Source organism: Asterias rubens, unplaced genomic scaffold (assembly GCF_902459465.1).
Source record: "Asterias rubens unplaced genomic scaffold, eAstRub1.3, whole genome shotgun sequence".
Taxonomy (NCBI): Eukaryota; Metazoa; Echinodermata; class Asteroidea; order Forcipulatida; family Asteriidae; genus Asterias; species Asterias rubens.
The window spans coordinates 395,299-414,348 of record NW_022985697.1 but is presented as its reverse complement, the minus strand read 5'-3'; the positions used below and the strand labels follow the sequence as shown (position 1 = coordinate 414,348).

Below are 19,050 nucleotides of genomic sequence, written 5' to 3'. Positions count from 1 at the left end.
GATGTTTGTCATAACTGCTCTATTCAGAGTGAGCCTTCAACCACGAAATGCAATTCAAAGCCCCACCACTTTGTGCTCGGTTGCACCCCACGTTCCTATTGAAATAAATCCAACAAATCACAAGGTTATTTGAATTGTCTGGGTGAGAAACCATTCTTCACTGGTTCTATTCAACTGTTTCCCATAGAGTGTGTGATGAAATCTTTCTACCGTGATAGTGTTGATGGTGTCTCTGTGGCCCCTGTTTTCTATGAACTTGTATTTTTGTTTTGCATCACTCCCTTTTCACAAGGTCATGTAGTGTACGTGTACGGAGTACACATTTTGAACATCTATTAATGGCCTGACCCTTCATGAAGGCAGGGCTTGTTTATTTTGGTGCGGCCATCTTGTTTATTCTTCCATTCAAACCAATGTAACCAAACTGAGGCTGAAAGGGAAAATAGTCTGGTACCCTCTTTATAAATTGAGAATTCAAACTGTCAGTGTCATTGTGTACCCAGGGAATCTGACAACGATGGCTGCAGTGTGATAAAGGTCTATATCCTCCATGGTCCTTATCATTGCCTCATTGCCCCATTGCCCCCTTGACATTTTCTGCAGTAGAACTCAAAATTTCCCTCATTGGAATGCCCTTAGCTTTTGAAAAAACATCCATACCCTTATTACATCAACCTGATCTACAGTATTGATTTAACTTCCCTGGCCCTGTTTCATTCCCTCAACCCCATTTCATGGCTCATTCTTTTTTTTTTTTGCTTGACAAACAAATTTGATAAGCATTTTTTCTGCTTTTACAACTCTATGAACTTGGGCCCTGGTATGTTTTATATTTGAAGGAGCTTTTTGGGGGAACAGTATCCTCATCATTATATCAATACATCCAAAGAGCAGGATTTAATTTTCATCTCGAAAAAATAAAAAAAAACAGCCAAACACAAAATTTGAGCTCAATCGGTCATAGAACTTGCGAGATAATAATGAAAGAAAAAACACCCTTGTCACACAAAGTTGTATGCGTTTAGATGGTTGATTTCAAGACCTCATGTTCTAAATCTGAGGTCTCGAAATCAAATTCGTGGAAAATTACTTCTCTCTCGAAAACTATGGCACTTCAGAGGGAGCCGTTTCTCACAATGTTTTATACCATCAACCTCTCCCCATTACTCGTCAACAGGGTAGGTTTTATGCTAATAATTATTTTGAGTAATTACCAATAGTGTCCACTGCCTTTTAGAAAGAATTCTGAAATTTCCCTTCCTACACTGACCTCAATTATGGAATTTCTATTTAACAAAAAATAATGTAGTGGACTAACTTGAAAAAGTTCATGTAAAATAGAAATTTACCAAATGTTTCTCATTTTTTATTTTTATCTTCCAACAAGCAATTACAATATATAAAACAATAATTTGCAAAACAAACTGAAGCAATAATTGTTAAAAAGCCAATGCCTAGATATTGGGTACAGATACAGTTTGGTTCTACAATGCTATTTACTTAAAACTTAACTGATAAAATAAGCTTTGCGTAAATTTGTACAAAACAGCTAATTATTCATAATATTTAATACGGATGAAGATCATAAATCAGAAACTTTTCTTGGTTCTCCCATTGTTTGTACTTGCTTGTCAATTAGTTCTTTCCCCGATTGTTTCGTACACAAAAATGAACCAAGGATATTCTCGGTCTGTCATTCTATCTAGATTCATTTTGATTAAAGTCCTTGTGATGCACCATAGAGTTATATCATAGATCAAGAGAGTGTACAAAACTATGTGAAATGCCCCAACAAGCAGCTATTGAGAAAATGGCGCAGAACGATCCTAAAACACAGGACAAGTGCCAGTTCCATTAGTTTGTTAGTGGACATTGTGCCCATATACCTTTTGGCAATAACCATTGCACCTTATTCCATGTCTATCGTGCGCATACCGAGTATTTGCAATAAGGGCTATGGTGGGACAGCGTGATTCCAAGTGTTTAATGGTGAGTGCACCCAGACCTTTTATCATGGTGCGGCCATCTTGACTTTCTTCCGTTCAATTCAATGAAACCAAACCACGGGTGGAAGGAGAAATAGTCTGGTTCCTTTTTTTACAATGAATATAAGCATCCATTACTGCTATTGGTTACTAGGAACATGATCAATTAGCAGCCCCATGATAACGATCTATTGTATTTAACTCTATGGTATCTGTCCACAGGTACACACGCTCACCACTAATTGTGGTGAGTCCCATTGTGGCTTGTCTTAAAAAGTTCATCAAGTAATTCAACCTTAAACCTCAACACATGATATAAAAATGTACTTTATCAAAAACATCAGTTAAATGTTCAGCCAAAACTCTTAAATACTTCAAAAAAATGTTTAAATCATGTGTATATTATACATGTACACATGAAAGAATAACACCACATGTATATAATTGTACAGTTTTTGAAAAATACATATGTACAAGATAAAGACACCCTCCCTGTCCCACCCTAACCTGAAGGTTACAAGTAATATCTTAATGTTATATACTACTCTACTTTCAACCCATTAATGTTTCATTTACTTTTTTTCCCTTTTTGTTTTCTTGATGTTCACATTCGTTTGAAGTTTGTATTGGTTATTCACAGAAACCACAAAGGCCACCAAAAATACAATACAGAAAAGTTTTGCTCAAGGTTTGCATCAGTTCACATGTGTTTGACATGTTTATGTACAACATGAGGTTTTTTTTTACAGTCTAAAACACTTTTTAAATGTGTGCTAAATTGTCTCCCTTTAAAGCAAATGCCACAAGCAAACACAAGTTTTAAAACTACATTGTGTTTATACATATATATGGATTCTAAAGCTGGATTAAAAAAAACAATAATTTGGGGTTGAACAAAGAAAAATTTCCTACAAATTGGGGCATCTGGATTATGAGCTATGAAAAACTATTGCTGCATATAGTCTCACCGTTTTGTCAATATCTTTGTTCGGGCTGCCAATCAGAACTCTTTCAACACTTAACTACCGTGTAACCACGGATCACCACCAAGTTTACGATACAACCTGGGAAGCGGCAGCCAGGGGATCACTTTAAAGGAAGGCACCTTTCATATTTCAAATATCTTTTTTTCAACCCCAAATTTTACCAAAGTTACTTACAAATATTCATCTGTCATGTTGTACCTAAATAATTGTAGAAATGTATAGTGTACAACGAAATAGGTGTAATAAATCACTCAAGTCACTGTTTAGTTGATGCATACAAAATATAGCAGCTGTAGGAATCTGCCGCTGATAGTGGTATTCTGCAGTTCAAAGTTAACATGTAACTGTTAACTGGTATAAGTACACATAAAGACACAGTGGTTCCAGACCACTGGGTACCAGTAACAAATTGTGTTATTTTCAAAAGTTTACGTAGTTGCGTACACTGCATGCTCACCAGCATCATAAACACAGATTGATTTTGGGCATGAAATGTTGTTACTGCATTGCTGATGTCAGAACCAAAAGTCATATTAACTGGTTGCTCTTTCATGCAGTTTATACAACCATGGGATCTGGTTTGGCTATGTCACCATTAGCAACATGTGTGTCCTGTTGGTCTTCATGATCGGGGAGACTGAAACGGACTTTGCTTGCAGAGCCATTCCGAGCATGTCCATTTTGCATTGAGTGGTTGTGGGTGTGAGTTGATCCGTTGCTCTCAATGATTCCATTCATAACAGGGTCGCAGTCGCATTTAGGACTGTCTAGCTCCTCATACAGATGGCCAAATTCACCCACATCTGACTCTTCAGGAACACTGGGCTCACTGCTGACCAGCTTGGCTTCAGAGATTGGGGTTTCGTCCTCTTTAGTAGGCGTGGGCACCATGTAGTCGCTGTTTCTCTTGTCAAGTTCTATTTCAATGAGGGGTGCTTGGGAGTTTCTCTTGCCTTTGCCCTTCCCTTTTCCTTTGCCCTTTCCATGTGGTGTACCATAGACAGGAAGAGCATCAGGTGGGACTGAGTACACCTCTGCAGCGTGAATGTCCTTGGCACGCTGCATCCTGTCAAACTCATCCTGATCAAATGCTGCTCCCTTGTTGAGAGACCCTGTGTACCGTATCTGATTAGACATCTCAGCCTTGCTGCTCTCTCCCAACCCGTCCTCCAAGTCGGCAAAGTGAGCTGAATCTGATGTTGCTTTGAAGTCATACTTGGTGTAAGACTTTGGCTTGCGGTACTGCCACAAGATGACAAAGATAGAGGCCAGGATGAGGAGGGTCCCAAAAAAAGTGGCTAGAACTGAGCCGATGATCTCGTTGCGGTGTTTAGTCACGAGCGCTGCCATCCCATCATCCACGCTGCCAGCTGTTGTCAGATATTCGCACTGATCAACTGTAGTTATACTGGGGCATGTTTCAAGGAAGACAGTCACACAGATGATATATTCGCCTCCTGGTTTGAGATCTTTCACTACCAGGAAGGTGTCCTCTTCGTCAGCCAACTTAGTGCTGGAGTCCTCCATGCCGAACTCGGTTGTCTGTATGATGTAGCCTTTGATGAAAGGACTGTTGTACCTGGTCCACTCCATCTTGACTGAGGTGTCCGTGATGTTGCCAACCTTGACTTGTATTGGGGCGAAGGCACACGGGGGAGTATCTGTCGTCACTGTGGTTGGGTTTCCTGGTGTCGTTGGAAGGGTTGTCGTTGGAATGCCATTAATACTGAGGGAGAACTGTACAGACGCTGAGCCATGACTGTTTCTTGCTGTGCAGTTGTAGTTACCACCATTGATTTCCTCTGCTTTTTGGATAACTAAGACAGCACTGCTGAAAGTGGTGTAGACATTCTCTGCATTGCTAGTGGCCGTTATTTGCATGCCATCTGGTCGGTACCATTCAATCTGAGGCTCTGGATCACCACGTGCACCACACTCAAAGAACACATAGCCCTGGTAGTCAATAACCATTGAAGAAGGACTTTTGTTGATGATCGGGACACAGGCAAAATTAGCTTCTTGGATGGTGTACACAAATTGTCCTTGTAAAACTTGTGGGGTCACACATGTCCACTGTGCACTGTAGTGGTCAATCTGAGTTGATTTCAACCAGGTCAGGAACTGGCTCATGCGACAATTGCAATCCCAGGGATTTCTTGTCAGGACAAGTGTTTTTAGAGAGTTCAGTGGGGTAAGGGCAGCACTGTCCAGGTTCCTCAGATCATTGTAACCCAGATTCAGAGTCTGCAGTCGGGAAAGTCCTACAAAGGCTGTTTCGTTGATGCCCACTAGTGACATGCTTGACAGCATGAGGTCCTGCAAAGATGTAAGTCCCTCAAAAACTCTGGGAGGAATTTGGAAGACTTGGTTTCCGGACAAATCAAGTCTTTGGAGCATTGTCATGGATTGAAAGACATCCTGGGGTATCTGGCTGAGAGCACAGTGGGAGATGCTTAGGCTCTGAAGCAGGGGATTCATGTCGAAAGCTCCAGAGCTGACTTCACTCAGAAGATCATTGTTGCCTATGGCTAGGACGCGGAGTTTGGGAAAGTCTCTTAGTGTGGACTGTGATAATGAACCGAGTCGATTCTGTTCCAAGTCAAGTTCTTGAAGTTCTGGCATTCCCTGGAAAACTCCTTGAACCGAAGTGAGTTGATTGGCCTTCAGGCTCAATATTGTGAGATGATTCAGACCGTTGAAAGCTCCATTGGCTATGGACTGGATTCCGCAAGAGATCAGATGCAGGGCTATTAGGTTGGGCAAATGGGCAAAAGCTCCCCGTGGTAGAAGATTGAAGTTGTTCTCGCTCAGATACAATGTGGTTGTGTATTGTGGTATATCAGATGGGATGCTTGTTAGAGAGGCCATTACGCAGTCCACTGTCCGCGTCATTGAATTGCAGGTGCATCTGGAGGGGCAGGGAGGTGGGGTAGTTGTTGGCTCTTGGGTTGTAGTGCTTGGAGGAGGGGGCACCGTTGTGGCAACTTCAGTGGGCACCATTGTGGGCACTGCCGTGGTACCTGCAGTGGGTGCAGTCGTTGTACCTGCAGTGGGCACTGCGGTTGTACCTGCAGTGGGCGCCATAGTGGTACTTGGATTTTGGGGTAACGTAGTAGTACCTTGCGGCTGTAGTGTTGTTTCTACAGTTGGTGGCGCTGCAGTAGGTATAGTGGTACGCAGTGGTCTGGGCGTCACTACGGGCTGTGCATTGCTTAGTAGGAGTTGACTGCATAGCCCAAGAAGAAGCAAAGCACACAAGGCTCCAGGTTTGAATGCCATGACTGGTATCCTTCAAGGCAACGTTGGAGAATGATGGACTTGAACCTGTTGTGAGAATATAAAGAAAAATTGTTAAAGGGAGATCATTGACCCTTGTCACACGAAGTTGTGTGCTTTCAGATGCATGATTTCGAGACCCCAAAATCTAAATCTGAGGTCTCAAAATCAAATTCATGGAAAATAACTTCTTTCTCGAAAACTACTTTACTTCAGAGGGAATGTTTCTCACAATGTTTTGTACCATCAACAGCTCTCCATTTGTTGTAAACAAGTAAATTTTTCTGCTAACAATTTTGAGTAATTACCAATTTTGAGGAATTCTGCTAAGCAAAAATCGCTTGACACCTGTCACAAATTGTAAACTTAACATGGCGTATGTAGGCTTGTAACCTCAAACTGGTAACCATAATACACTTTGTGCTTAGCTACGTTTCGGCGTTAAGCATGTTAAACAGCTCCATGGAAAACTGGGGAATGTTCTCATACAGGCGGTACCGGTATGTATGAAAACAGTTCAAAAATAACGGAATTAGTAAAAATGAAACTTAAATCCTCAATCCTGATTGGTTAATCCTTGAATTGTGATGTCGACCTGTATGCACAGCCTTTTTCAAACCATGTTCTATCCTGTTGTTTCAGTTCTGTGTATCGTACTATTTTAAGCTTCACATCAAAAAGATAAATTTATTATTTAGTACAGTGCGACTTTTACATAGGAATATCCAAATCGGCATTTGTCCTTATCAGGTACAGGACACAAAAATACCATATTTTCTGTGTTCCAGTCGCGCTTGTATTATTGCTAATAACTAAGCTCACAGATTCAAAATGTCTTTCATTTTCTCATCTTTACATCGTTTAAAACTTGTTTTTATTGTTAATCTGTTTTTATTCACCTCTTACAACACAACCTTCGCTTGAGATTAAGAAAATATTCCACCCAAATAATGGTCAGAATGAAGGCCAGTTTGGAACTACTTGACTGACAGTCTTCATCCTTGGATTACATACAACAATGATGGGTAAAAAGACATAAAAATTCACACAGTTTAAGTGTCAGCTTATCGGTTATTCATCATGTTCGTGGTACCTGTGCTCCATGCAATCTTTCATGCTGAATTTATATTAAAAAACAAGCAGGCCTGATGCTTCACAGAGGCAATGAAGGCAATTGCCTTCATGCCCCCTTGGTGCTCGTGAAATGCTCCAGTAGAATTTTTTTACAATTTGCTCCTAGGGTGCCCTTTACCAAGGAGAACATGCCCTGGTGCCCTTGCCCTTTCAAAAACGAAGGCCTGAACAACCAAACAGACCAGTGACAGTTTCAGCTTTAAAGTGTAGGCCACGCTCGCTTAAAGAGCAACTTCCCTGAGCTTTGTCATAAAGGCACTGGACACCCTTCTCAAAGACCTGTGTTATGACTTGTTGTATCCCAACATGTGCATAAAATAATAAACCTGTGAAAGTTTCGACTCAATTGGTCATCAAAGTTTCAAGAGAATACTGAAAGAAAAAATTAACTTGTTGTGTGCTTTTAGATGCATAATAAAAGACCTCGGTTGAGTGAGAAATTACCTCTTTGTCACAACGTTTTTGTACTAACAATAGCTCTCTATTGCTTGTTACCAAGTAAGTTTTTATGCTAACAAATATTTTGAGTAATTACCCACAGCATCCAGTGCCTTTAAGATTGCAATTTTGTAAACCAGTTCCCCTATACATGTACTTCAAAGCTTCAAGTCTTCCTTGAAAAAAATAAGTTGAGGGAGTTGGTTGCAGTACATTGTATGTTTACAGGATTGAGTTCCAGACAAGACTGCCTAACAGTTATATTTGCCCCTAGGATAAGCTTATGATATGCACTGCCAACAGGATTGTATAATTTGGGACTTAAAGATTATCCCAACCCACTCCACAGCAAACATTTGTATGCATGGAAAAAAACATGTGATTGCATATCTGAATATTTCTTGAAATACATAAAACATTGTCTGTGGCCGTCTACTGTACTGGTCTATAGGGATTTACACAAGGAAAACTAGTGGGTAAATTTGAAACACTATTAGGTTGACCAAAGACAAGTTCCCTGGAGTGGGACTTGACCAGCGACCTCCTGATTAACATGCCAGCGCTCCACCAACTGAGCTATCTACCTATAATGTATACTTGTTGGAGGGGGGGGGGGGTTGTCTGAAGCCTTTTAACCTGTAATTGCTGTATAGCTAGGAGTCGCACCCAAGCTTATGATAAAAGGAAGCGGTAGTAGAGGGTTCACCTTAAGGAGATGTGACTTTTCATTTCATACATCAATTTATAAAAAATTTGTTTTCCTTGTAATGTTACTGTTATCATTTGTATGTGTTCAAGGTGATTTCATAATTCAAACAGTGCTTTGTACTTATCACAACATCAATGGGCGTTCTGAGACACCCATAGGCATACAAACAATGCTTCAAAAGTACTTATTAATTTGAGATGTAAAATCACAGTTTACCATTAGACAGAGAGTGTTGTGAGATTCCACACTGTTGAAGGTTATTTATGAATACGTGAATGGTGTAGCCAGTATGGTATGAAGTCGGGTTTGATCGACAAACAACGATATTGCTCAACTTGCATAGACAGCTGTGTTTATTGATCAATACTTTGTCTATAAAAAGTGAGCATTATGGCTGTTGGAAATCATCATTGGATTTTATACTTTGGTTTGAAAACCTAAACAACTGTGAATTCATACAGTTACTGTTTTTGTAGCATTTTAAAGCATTTTAAATTCATATTGCTCACTACAACCAAATGTGCTTGAAGACTGCAGCATTGTATTTAGGTGATACTTCAATGTTATTAGGACGAGGCAGTTTTCCTTTTAAAGGGCACCTCTACGAGGGACATTTAAACTTTTCAAAGGGCACCAAGACAAAGATGGCATGGTACATGTGAAGAATTAGGCTTTGCAGGTATACTGATTCTTACTTCATTTGGAATAAGCTATCAAGCACATTGGCACTTGTACATTAATCATTCTAAATTCTAAATTCACAAATTGTCTGTGTTTTGGTTTTGTTTTTAGTTTATTTATAAATTTCTTTGCTGTGTAACTGAAACAAATCAGATGAGTTATTTAACTATTCGTTTTCTTTTGTTTTGACGCGACTGCACCTTTAACTTCAGAACACCTGCCGCGAGTTTCCTTGGTTACCGTGTATCATAATTAAGCAGACAACTTCTGGCTTTTGCATTTATACATAAATGAATATGACAACAATTATAATAGCTGAATAAACACACAATTGACGATAGATCCACATGCTCACATTGTTATTTCCAGTGATGTGGAATTTTGCCTCAATTGATTTCCGAGAAAGCATTATTTGGGGCTTGATTTTAGAAATGTGAAATGCCTCTTCCTAGTTTGCTCTGTGGGTAAATGTGTAGAGTTTAAATGCAAAACTGCATAATTTTGATCATAAATAGCGGAAGGACTAGTGTAAATACAGTTTTAGTTGTGAAAGCCAGACATCTATTGTTTGTGGACACGATAAGAGGAAGATCTATTGTTCTCTTGATTCATTATTTATAATCTCACTTTGTACTGTTTATTTGGTTTCAATTAAACAGAGATATGTGTCAAGAACTGTATTCTCAGTCTTTTCACGAGCCCGGTGAAAGATATCCACATATTATCCAGTCCGTTTTAAACCAATGACCTTTGCCATTCTTGACCGTTATTTGAATGTGACATCCTCGAAGGGTGTGGATTAACACATAGACATAAATTGCACTTGACGGTATCAAACACAGCATTTTACACCATTTTAATGCATGGCTGGTGATGTTTAAATATTTTCCCATTTTCATGAGGGTAAGACTATCTTTCAGAAAAGGAGTAACAATAAAACTGTTATTGATCGTTGTGCTCCTCTCAGATTATCCACTGGAGGTAATGTTTCAAGATGAAAATGGCATGATGACATCTCAGAAATGATAGATTACATATAGGTCCGAAGTTTTTAATTGTCACTATTTATTATCAAAAAGAACTCTAAATAAACACCATCCGAATATTCTCTAACATAACAAAATTGAAAGTGAACTACAATACAAGTCCTCTGAAATGTGGAGAGTTTATTTTTGTTTAGACACCCCTTCGTACTGCGTCACATGCTTACGTGGGAAACTCAGCCTAGACCTTTGTATGTTGTTAGGGAGAAAAAAAAATATGAACAATTATTGTAGAATGACTTGGAATAAATCTATTCATAACAACGATGTGTGGAATGCTTTACCCTGTGCGCTCCACTGCCCCCGAATTATCCCGTTGATTTCATTGTCAAGTGGAAATATGTGCTTTGCGAATCCAAAGATGAGGTTTTGGTAGGATCAGATGAGGTATTAACAGAACCACCAGGGGAAAGGTTTCTAGCAGGATACTGTAAAAGTTGTAATGACTAAAGGTTATGATTCAGAAACGTGTGAAGTGATAGTATAACAAATTGGAATGGATTGTTAAGTATTGATATTCCTTGTTTATGCTACAATGGAATATTTATCGTCGTTTAACAGTCATTTGACTTTTTGTTCGTAATGTTAAGAAATGTCCCAGTAGTATCAAGTATTTGGGATTCACATTTTTTAGGATTTGTTTAGGATTTGTTTCTCTGTTGTAGTAGAAGGAGGATTACTGAGATCTTATGTACAGAACTGGGCGTCACAAACATGTGTAATTTGAATGAAAGATAAGTAGAGCTATTTTAGCTATGAGACCCAATACTTGATAGCATCTTGTAAGGGTACAATTTGCTGCAGTCAACTACATATGCTAGAAACACCGGGGCAGACCCCCTTTCTCTTAATGATAGTCTACTTGGTTATTTTACATGCATTACACAACACCTACGTCTTTACATTTCATCTACAGTCCAAAGGAAAAGCCATCTATGGTTTAACAATGTCTGGGTCAAGAACGCAACTGCCTTGACCGGGAACCAAACCCACACTCTGACAACACCAGAATTTGAGTCTTGAGTTTTCTTAAGTCTTGTGTTGACAGGACTTCACATACTTGAAGGACCTGGACACAATTGGTAATTACTTAAAAATAATTTAGGTAATGACTTGGTAATGAGCAATGGAGAGCTGTTGATAGTATAAAACATTGTGAGAAATGGCTCCCTCTGAAGTAACATAGTTTTCAGGAAAGTAGAAATTTTCCAGGAATTTGATTTCAAGATTTCAAACATCTGAAAGCACACAACTTTGTGTGACAAGGGTGTTTTTTCTTCCATTATTACGTCACAACTTCGACGACCAATTGAGTTCAAATTTTTTACAGGTTTGTTATTTTATGCATTGTTGAGAAGACTGTGTCTTTAACTAAAGCACTTGATCTATTTGAGAACTGCAGCAAATTTAAGTATTCTTCAGCGTTTTATTTGGTAGATTTGAAAAGGATGTCTGACTGTGAGAGATGCAGATAAATGGCATAGAGCAAGGACAATGCTGAGGGGTCAAGGGAAATCTTTGTTCGAATCTAACTGGGCATGGTCTTTTGTCAAGAAGTTATTTTACCGCCAAGGTTCCATGTAGTGAATTCTCCTTTAGGTGTAGGTGATTAATCACGTACACTACTCTGTCAAAAGATTCATAAATTTGAGTGGTTTTTTTCCAACTTGGAGGATGAACGAATGGTTTACTGTTGTTTTGTGGTAACTTTCATGAATAGTTTGCCCATAGAAAAATCAAGGTTGATAAAGAAAGTGATTAAGGCAAATAAGGTTTTTTTTCTTTTTTCTCTTTTAACTTTAAATTATAAGCACAGAACAAAGCATATCTGCTCTCAGTTTAACTACAGAGGAACAAATGTTTTACCAACTTTTAAATTGTGTGATTATGGCGGAAACCTCTGTGTTGAGTTTCCAAGATGATAACCAGCAATGACAGCTTAATATTTCCCATTGTATTTTGAAACCTCTGGCAACTTAAATAAGCTCACTTCAATTTCAAAACCTGCCACACAGTTTGGCTAATGAGGTAATTATGAGCGCCAGAGCTAGTACACAACCCCTAAGGATTTGGTTCCCACGATCGTACTCATAAAGACAACTCAAGTTTAGTAGAATTAACAAACAGTAATTGTGCAAATAATTGCCTTTCTGGGCTGTTTTTCTTGGTAGTTTTTTTCCCAAAAGGGTATGTTTGTTAATCAAGAAATAAGCTGTTTATACTTTACTGATGATGAAAATGTTAACCCAGACTCCCTAGAATGATTTTGTAGGATATTTCCTTAAATTAACAAAATCCCAAAACAATTAAGGTAACTCATTATCCAAACTGTTTGACTCTGATTATGGTAGTATGTCTGATCTGGTTATTTGACGAGTGCAGTCCTCCTCATTTTAACATTATACAGAAACCCAACATACAAACTGTTAAATCCTGATTCTGGTGGTACTGATTCGTTCATGTAACAGTGCAGTCCTCAGTCCAACAGGATCAAACAAAACAGTTTGATTTTGAAGGAGTGGGGAATTAACAGCCCATAAGTTCTATCTTTTAAATACACCACAATGCATCAAGTTGCCAGACGCTAGTTGTAGTTTACATGTAACTATGCCAGGTTTATAGCTGTTTCTGTATTGCTGTACTCGGATTTCACCAAGAATCATTTGCGCGCCCATCACACACACAGGGACAAGGATATGGGCTGTTAACAGACAGCAGCAATGCAAAAACATAAAACAGGAGACAGCGAGAGGAATAAATCTCTTGTGTCAATTGACAAGTTGGACCTCTGTATGTTTTAATTGGTTCCAGTTTAATTAAGTCATCATGCATCAAGTGTGTGCTGTAATTTCTGTTTGTTGACAATTTGGACGTCATAATTGATGGTGAATACAGGTTCCCTTGTAAGAGCTGAGTTTATCCGTATCTCCTGTTGGCTTTAATTTCGTGCGAATCATTCTCATCTCTAGAAATTGTTTCTAAAACCTCCAAAGATTCATTTGCCGGGTGTTGTGCAACAAAATATTTATTTTAAAAAACCAAGTTTAAAAAAGTATAATGAATTTACGTCTGTGTTCGTTTTAAGGTGTTCCAAAAAAATATGTTTAAGTTACTTCTGTTTTTTTTTGTGTTCATAATAAGTATCTGAGGATAAAAGCTGACTTACAAATAACACCACTGGTTCTTTTCAGAATCTCAACATTACATTATAGGGAGATTATTGTGTTTTGGCAAACCTTGCCACCATACAAAGATTCAAATCCTACGTTCAACGAATAGGTAACATTTCTTTGGGGCTATTTCCATCCCATATTTTCACATCAGATTGAACACATCTACCAATATTGAAAAACCAAAAGTACTTGGCTAGACAGATATATAAAATAAGAATTTGTTTTCTTGTTTACAAGTTTATCTTCTCACAACCAATATGATTCTCAAGAAGTGTTGAAGCGTTATGCATGAATGAAAAGCTACAATACTGTTCAACGACTCACAAGTCATAGTGAATCAATTAATCAATACAGTATGCAGTAAGGACAGGGAGTTGGCTGCCAGGCGGTAACCCCAATACATTGCACCCTGTATTTACTCATAAATCCAACTTACTTCTAGGGGTACTGGGGCATTTTCAAAAAGGGTTGTACCCTTATGTTGTTACTAAATGGACATATACAGAGGTATGATTTACGATTATATTGTGATATTTGGAAATAAAAACAAACTCCAGCCATCAGCAATAAATCCACCCAAAATCAAAACTGTAGTGGCATATCAGTTTTTGTTTTAACCACAACATTCCACATAGACAGAGATATAAGAAAATAATGTGTAAAATCACTTGATCTTTTCTCAAACAAAACTGTTGTGAACAAAATAAGAAAGTTTTGTCAACAAATGTATTACTGCGCGTTTTGATAGACCACAAAAAATGATCCACACATTTTGATCATTTACTACTTTTGATCAATTACAAAAGTGGTCAATATATTTTTGTTTTGCAATAGTTGATCAATGCATTTGATCAATCACAATAATCAGGATCAATGTATTTTTAGCAATATCATTCGTATTACTGTTATATTTATTAGAAGATAATTTTGTCTTATTCATTTACGTTTAAAATGATTTGCAAATTCAAGACTCTCTGTTTTCAAAAATGATGTACTTTCACTATCTATTATCAAACTAAAAGTGTTCATTATTCTTTAAAAATGGGCTCTAAGTAAAAGTTAAGCAAATTGGATTTCCAGTCAAGTTAAATTAATTGTTATCATACACAAGGCTCCTTTTTACATTAAATTATTGAATGTATTTTCTCAAATATTGGAGGCCTTAAAGAAGAAGTATATCTGACATTCCTTGCTCTATTATGTGACTGGCATTTCTGTATCCACATTTCTATGACCTTTATTTGATATGCTTGATCATCCATTTCTACTTCAGAAATAGAACTCAACTGAAACAGATAAATCACATGTTATTAAAAAGAATACAAATTATCTGATAAACAGCATAGTATCAATATCATCACCGGATTGTCAAACTCCATGAACTTGATATTTTATAACCCCCAAATATCCTAAAATAACAATGAACAGACATTACAAATTGACTTACCACTCTTATGTGATTATAAACCGAGTAATGTTCTCCTGTTGAGTAAGGATCACACACAGCAAGCTGTTATACATATATTATTAGTCCGATGGGTTGACGCTATGAGATGTATTAACTTTCACTGTGGGAACCACATCGATATCGTCATGGCTGTGTTATAACTTAATTGGCTGCTAGTCTGCTACTCTGCTTATGTTAGCTCAAACCTGGCTGGCTTATTTGTTGCATTGCTTGCTACTAATAAAACTCATGCACCCCAATGCCTTGCCCATTGTCAACAAGCTTGCCCATTGAATACCCCATGCCCCAGTGCCTAAGGGGTACAATAGCTCAGCAAGGTACAGACATCGATTAGCATAACAATAGCCCCTAGTTCCAACAGGCACTAGGTTGACAATGAAAGGGAAAGCCAATAGGTTCCCAACAGGGATGACTCTATTCTGATGCTAATGCATACCTCTTGACAGGCAAGGACAATATTGGGAGTAGGCGCTGGATTGAAAATGATGATGTCATCCAACTCATATGTAACTTTCGTTCATGTCAGGCGTCCACAATGTAGGGGCGGGGGATTTGTATTTACTATATGGGAGGGGTTTACTGCCACTGATTGGTCATTGTCATATCAATTATGGGTGGGTTATTTCTGGATAAAACAGGAGCGAAAACATTGTCCAAAATCAAGTTTGCTAAAAGTGAGTAATTTGGCAAAGCTGAGTAGTTTCTCTCCTGCCTTTCACCTCGGTGGTTCCAGTTGGAATTCATAGCCCCCCCCCCCCTGATTGTGTGGGTTTTTAAAACTTTGGGGTTCCACTTGCAAGGCTCCGGTCTGAGGTGGGATTCGAACCGGTTCCACAGAGATGAAGGCAGAGAAAGAAACCACAGAGCCAACATGATCCCATGGAGCAGAGGTCGATTTCACACAGAAAGTCCCAACTAAGTACTAGTCCTAGGTCTCTTTAGTAGTTATTAAAATCGTTAAGGATAGTCCAAAGTTAGGACTCTTCCTAACTGGAGATAAGATTATCTAAATTTTGTGAAATCCACATCGGGTATACCATCAATAATCAGATTCCAATAGTTTTTTTCACGATTTTGCTTTTGGGACCTATTGTTTTAATTTTACCTTTCTCTTTCTTACCAGAGCATATCCTCAGATTTGTGGACCTTGTACCTTTTTTTTTTTTTTTTTTTTTACAGAATAATCGGAAGAAAACGTGAACAAATAGTTCATATTATTGCAGTGGGTGTACCCATGGTTGGTTTACCACAAGTTATTATGACAAGTACTATGCCATTGTGACAGTGTTAGTCATTTTAGGCTGTCATTATTTTTTTTTAGGTGAAAAATGGCGTACACAAGTGTTCACAACTTATTTTGTTGTTGACTTGTGACGTGAAGAACACTGAAAACCACAATCTGACTATAATACCTAAAAATGTTTGTCGTAACCCAGCTGACCCCCAAAATGTTGCTGAACTAAAACTTCACAATTCTTTTAGAACGAATTGAAAATACACAGTAAACAAGCTTTCCATGGAGTCATGGAATAGGCAGTTTGGTAAAAGATACTAGGGAAAGTTATTGAATTGTTTTCATGGAAATAAATAATTGTAAAATCTGGTTAGACGATTGTTTTGGTTGTTTTAAGGGAAGTGGTTTCCCAAATGTTTTTAAAAACTTTGAAAACAATACTTTAAAATCTATGAATATTTACAAATTATTCTGACTTGCCTACCCTTAATATAAGCTACTTGCAGAGGCTTTGGTCATGTGTATCATATGTTGCACATGGCATCATATATCCAGCAGTCATCACCGAATGGGGGATGGTTTGAACATTTAGTTGTCATTACAACTTTGTGGTTGTACCTCAAAGATTGCAAACTGCTGCAGGCGACTTGTTGCCTTTTGGGGCATACTGCTGCTGGCGACTTGTGGCCTTTTGGGGCATACTGCTGGTGGGCACTTGTGGCTGTTTGGGGCAAACTGCTGCTGGCCACTTGTGGCTGTTTGGGGCAAACTGCTGCAGGCCACTTGTGGCTGTTTGGGGCATACTGCTGCTGGCCACTTGTGGCTGTTTGGGGCAAACTGCTGCTGGCCACTTGTGGCTGTTTGGGGCAAACTGCTGCTGGCCACTTGTGGCTGTTTGGGGCAAACTGCTGCTGGCCACTTGTGGCTGTTTGGGACATACTGCTGCTGGCCACTTGTGGCTGTTTGGGGCATACTGCTGCTGGCCACTTGTTGCTGTTTGGGGCATACTGCTGCTGGCCACTTGTGGCTGCTTTGGGCATATTAGGACAGGCCATTTAGGATGGCTATGTTTTCGCAGAACTATCAAAACTTTAAAGAAGGTACTATAGTAAAATACGCAGAGTGTTGGATGCCACTAAGCCTATAAACTGATGAAGTTTTAGTGCACTTTGTCTGTTCTTTGAGACATAATAAAATTAATAATAGTGGCTTTCAATATAGCGCTCAGGTCCGTCACGCAGTGACGCTCATGGCGCTTCAACATTATTACCCCTGGTCACTAGGCCTTAAATCATTTCTGAAACCATCTCATCAGCTCCCTGTGGAGTATACAGTCTGTGCCGCCAAATATGTAGCCCAATCAAAGCTAATTAGCACAAGAACCAACTCTGCCCTCACAGGTACCCATTTCACCTGGATGGAGAGAAGCAATTATAGTGAAGTGTCTTGCTCAGGGACACAAGTGTCACGACCGGGATTCGAACCCACACTCCACTGAACAGAATAACCAGAGCTTGAATTTGGTGCTCTTATCCGCTTGTCCACGACACCAAACATAGTAAGGCCCTATTTATATAGTACTGGATAATCTTGTCTTTTCTCTCTCTGCTTAGATATCGACGTTACCCTGACCGTCATGAATATCTTGGGGAGGTATTCAGACACAAAGCTGATGTACAAGACATGGACATCTCACCGTATGACGAATGTATCCTTATTGACTCAAATCAACCAAAATCTCACTCAGAACAAGTTCGAGTGCGCACCTCTTGAGTAATTACCAATAGTGTCCACTGCCTTTAAGAAAATACATTGGGAAAAATCTACTAAGTGATATCAAGACAGTTCTGTAAAGAACAAACTCTACCTGGCAAGGTGTTACCGCAAACCAAATTCATATGAAATATATTGTCCCTGCACTAGAGACAAAGACAGTGAATTATCCTTAATTGAACATGTTATTCAGACTTAGTAACTGCTTCTAAGGATCGGTCTGTAGGAATCATCAAACTGGGTCTGCCCAATCACGGATGCACAGAGTACGGAGAGTTCACATGACAGATAAACAGCCTTGACTATAGATTTCTTATAAATTAGCATCATCAGTTACCATGGTAACACTGGCGTTTTATACATTCGTCTAGTAATAGGGATTGTGACATACTAAAGTAGGGGGACCAGCCTATAAATTTTGAGGTGTTGTTTTGGATCAATAACTTCTTAAGATGTTTTTCTGTTTTGGAAATTTGTTTGTCCTCAGGGTAGTGCAATTAATTATGATGACCTTGGAATGTTCTAAACTCCCGGGAAGTATAGGGGAGATGCGGGAGAGTTGAGCCACCCCCCCCCCACAAAAAAACCCCCACCACTATCCCACAGAGTGGTTGAGTCCATATGTCCATATATGTAAAAAAAATGGCTAAAATCTCCCCCCCCCCCCCCATCTCACCTACATCCCCCAAGCTGCTAAGGGGTTTCAACACAATGCCATATCAGACCGCTCAGGTTACCATTCACACACCTGGGGTAAGAGAAGCAATAATGGTTAAGTGCCTTTCTCTAAGACATGCCAGTGTCATGACGACGGATCGAACCCTCACTATGGTTACAATCTTAACGCAGAAATCTTAATCTTAAAGCATGTTGGTTGAGTTTTTGGTCCCTAACTGATTGTTTGGGTTTTCCCCATATGGGGTTTTCCTTGGAAGCAAACGTTTCTTCTTCATCTCCATTTCAACCCATTATTGGCATTCACGGAACTAAATCATATTTTGTTCTCAGTTAAACAAAAATATTTAACTGTTGCAAACTGCTGGACCAACCAAAAAGATGATTTAAATGCAATATATAGTTAATGGCCTTGCTAGGCTCAAAGCGTAAAACCATAAAACTGTTTTCTTTTCAAATTTGTCTCAATTGGTAA

The 19,050-nt window shown here is 38.9% G+C and overlaps 2 protein-coding genes across 5 annotated transcripts in view; one reads left to right on the top strand and one right to left on the bottom strand.

Moving 5' to 3' along the window:
• LOC117305726 overlaps positions 1-18,459 on the top strand; it is a 56,581-nt gene extending 38,122 nt beyond the window's left edge. For all 4 annotated transcript variants that reach the window (XM_033790604.1, XM_033790605.1, XM_033790602.1 and 1 more), the window contains exons 12-13: positions 17,741-17,835; positions 18,094-18,459. In XM_033790604.1, the coding sequence (XP_033646495.1) occupies positions 17,741-17,835; positions 18,094-18,185 (187 nt within the window). In that variant the 3' untranslated portion in view covers positions 18,186-18,459. The remainder of the gene's footprint in view (positions 1-17,740; positions 17,836-18,093) is intronic.
• LOC117305725 (leucine-rich repeat and fibronectin type-III domain-containing protein 3-like) lies at positions 3,424-15,194 on the bottom strand. Its single transcript, XM_033790601.1, has 2 exons — positions 14,873-15,194; positions 3,424-6,295 (listed from the first exon to the last, which is right to left on the bottom strand). The coding sequence occupies exon 2, from the start codon at positions 6,248-6,250 to the stop codon at positions 3,530-3,532; it is 2,721 nt and encodes a 906-aa protein (XP_033646492.1). The 5' UTR covers positions 6,251-6,295; positions 14,873-15,194; the 3' UTR covers positions 3,424-3,529.
• Positions 18,460-19,050: the final 591 nt, after the last annotated feature.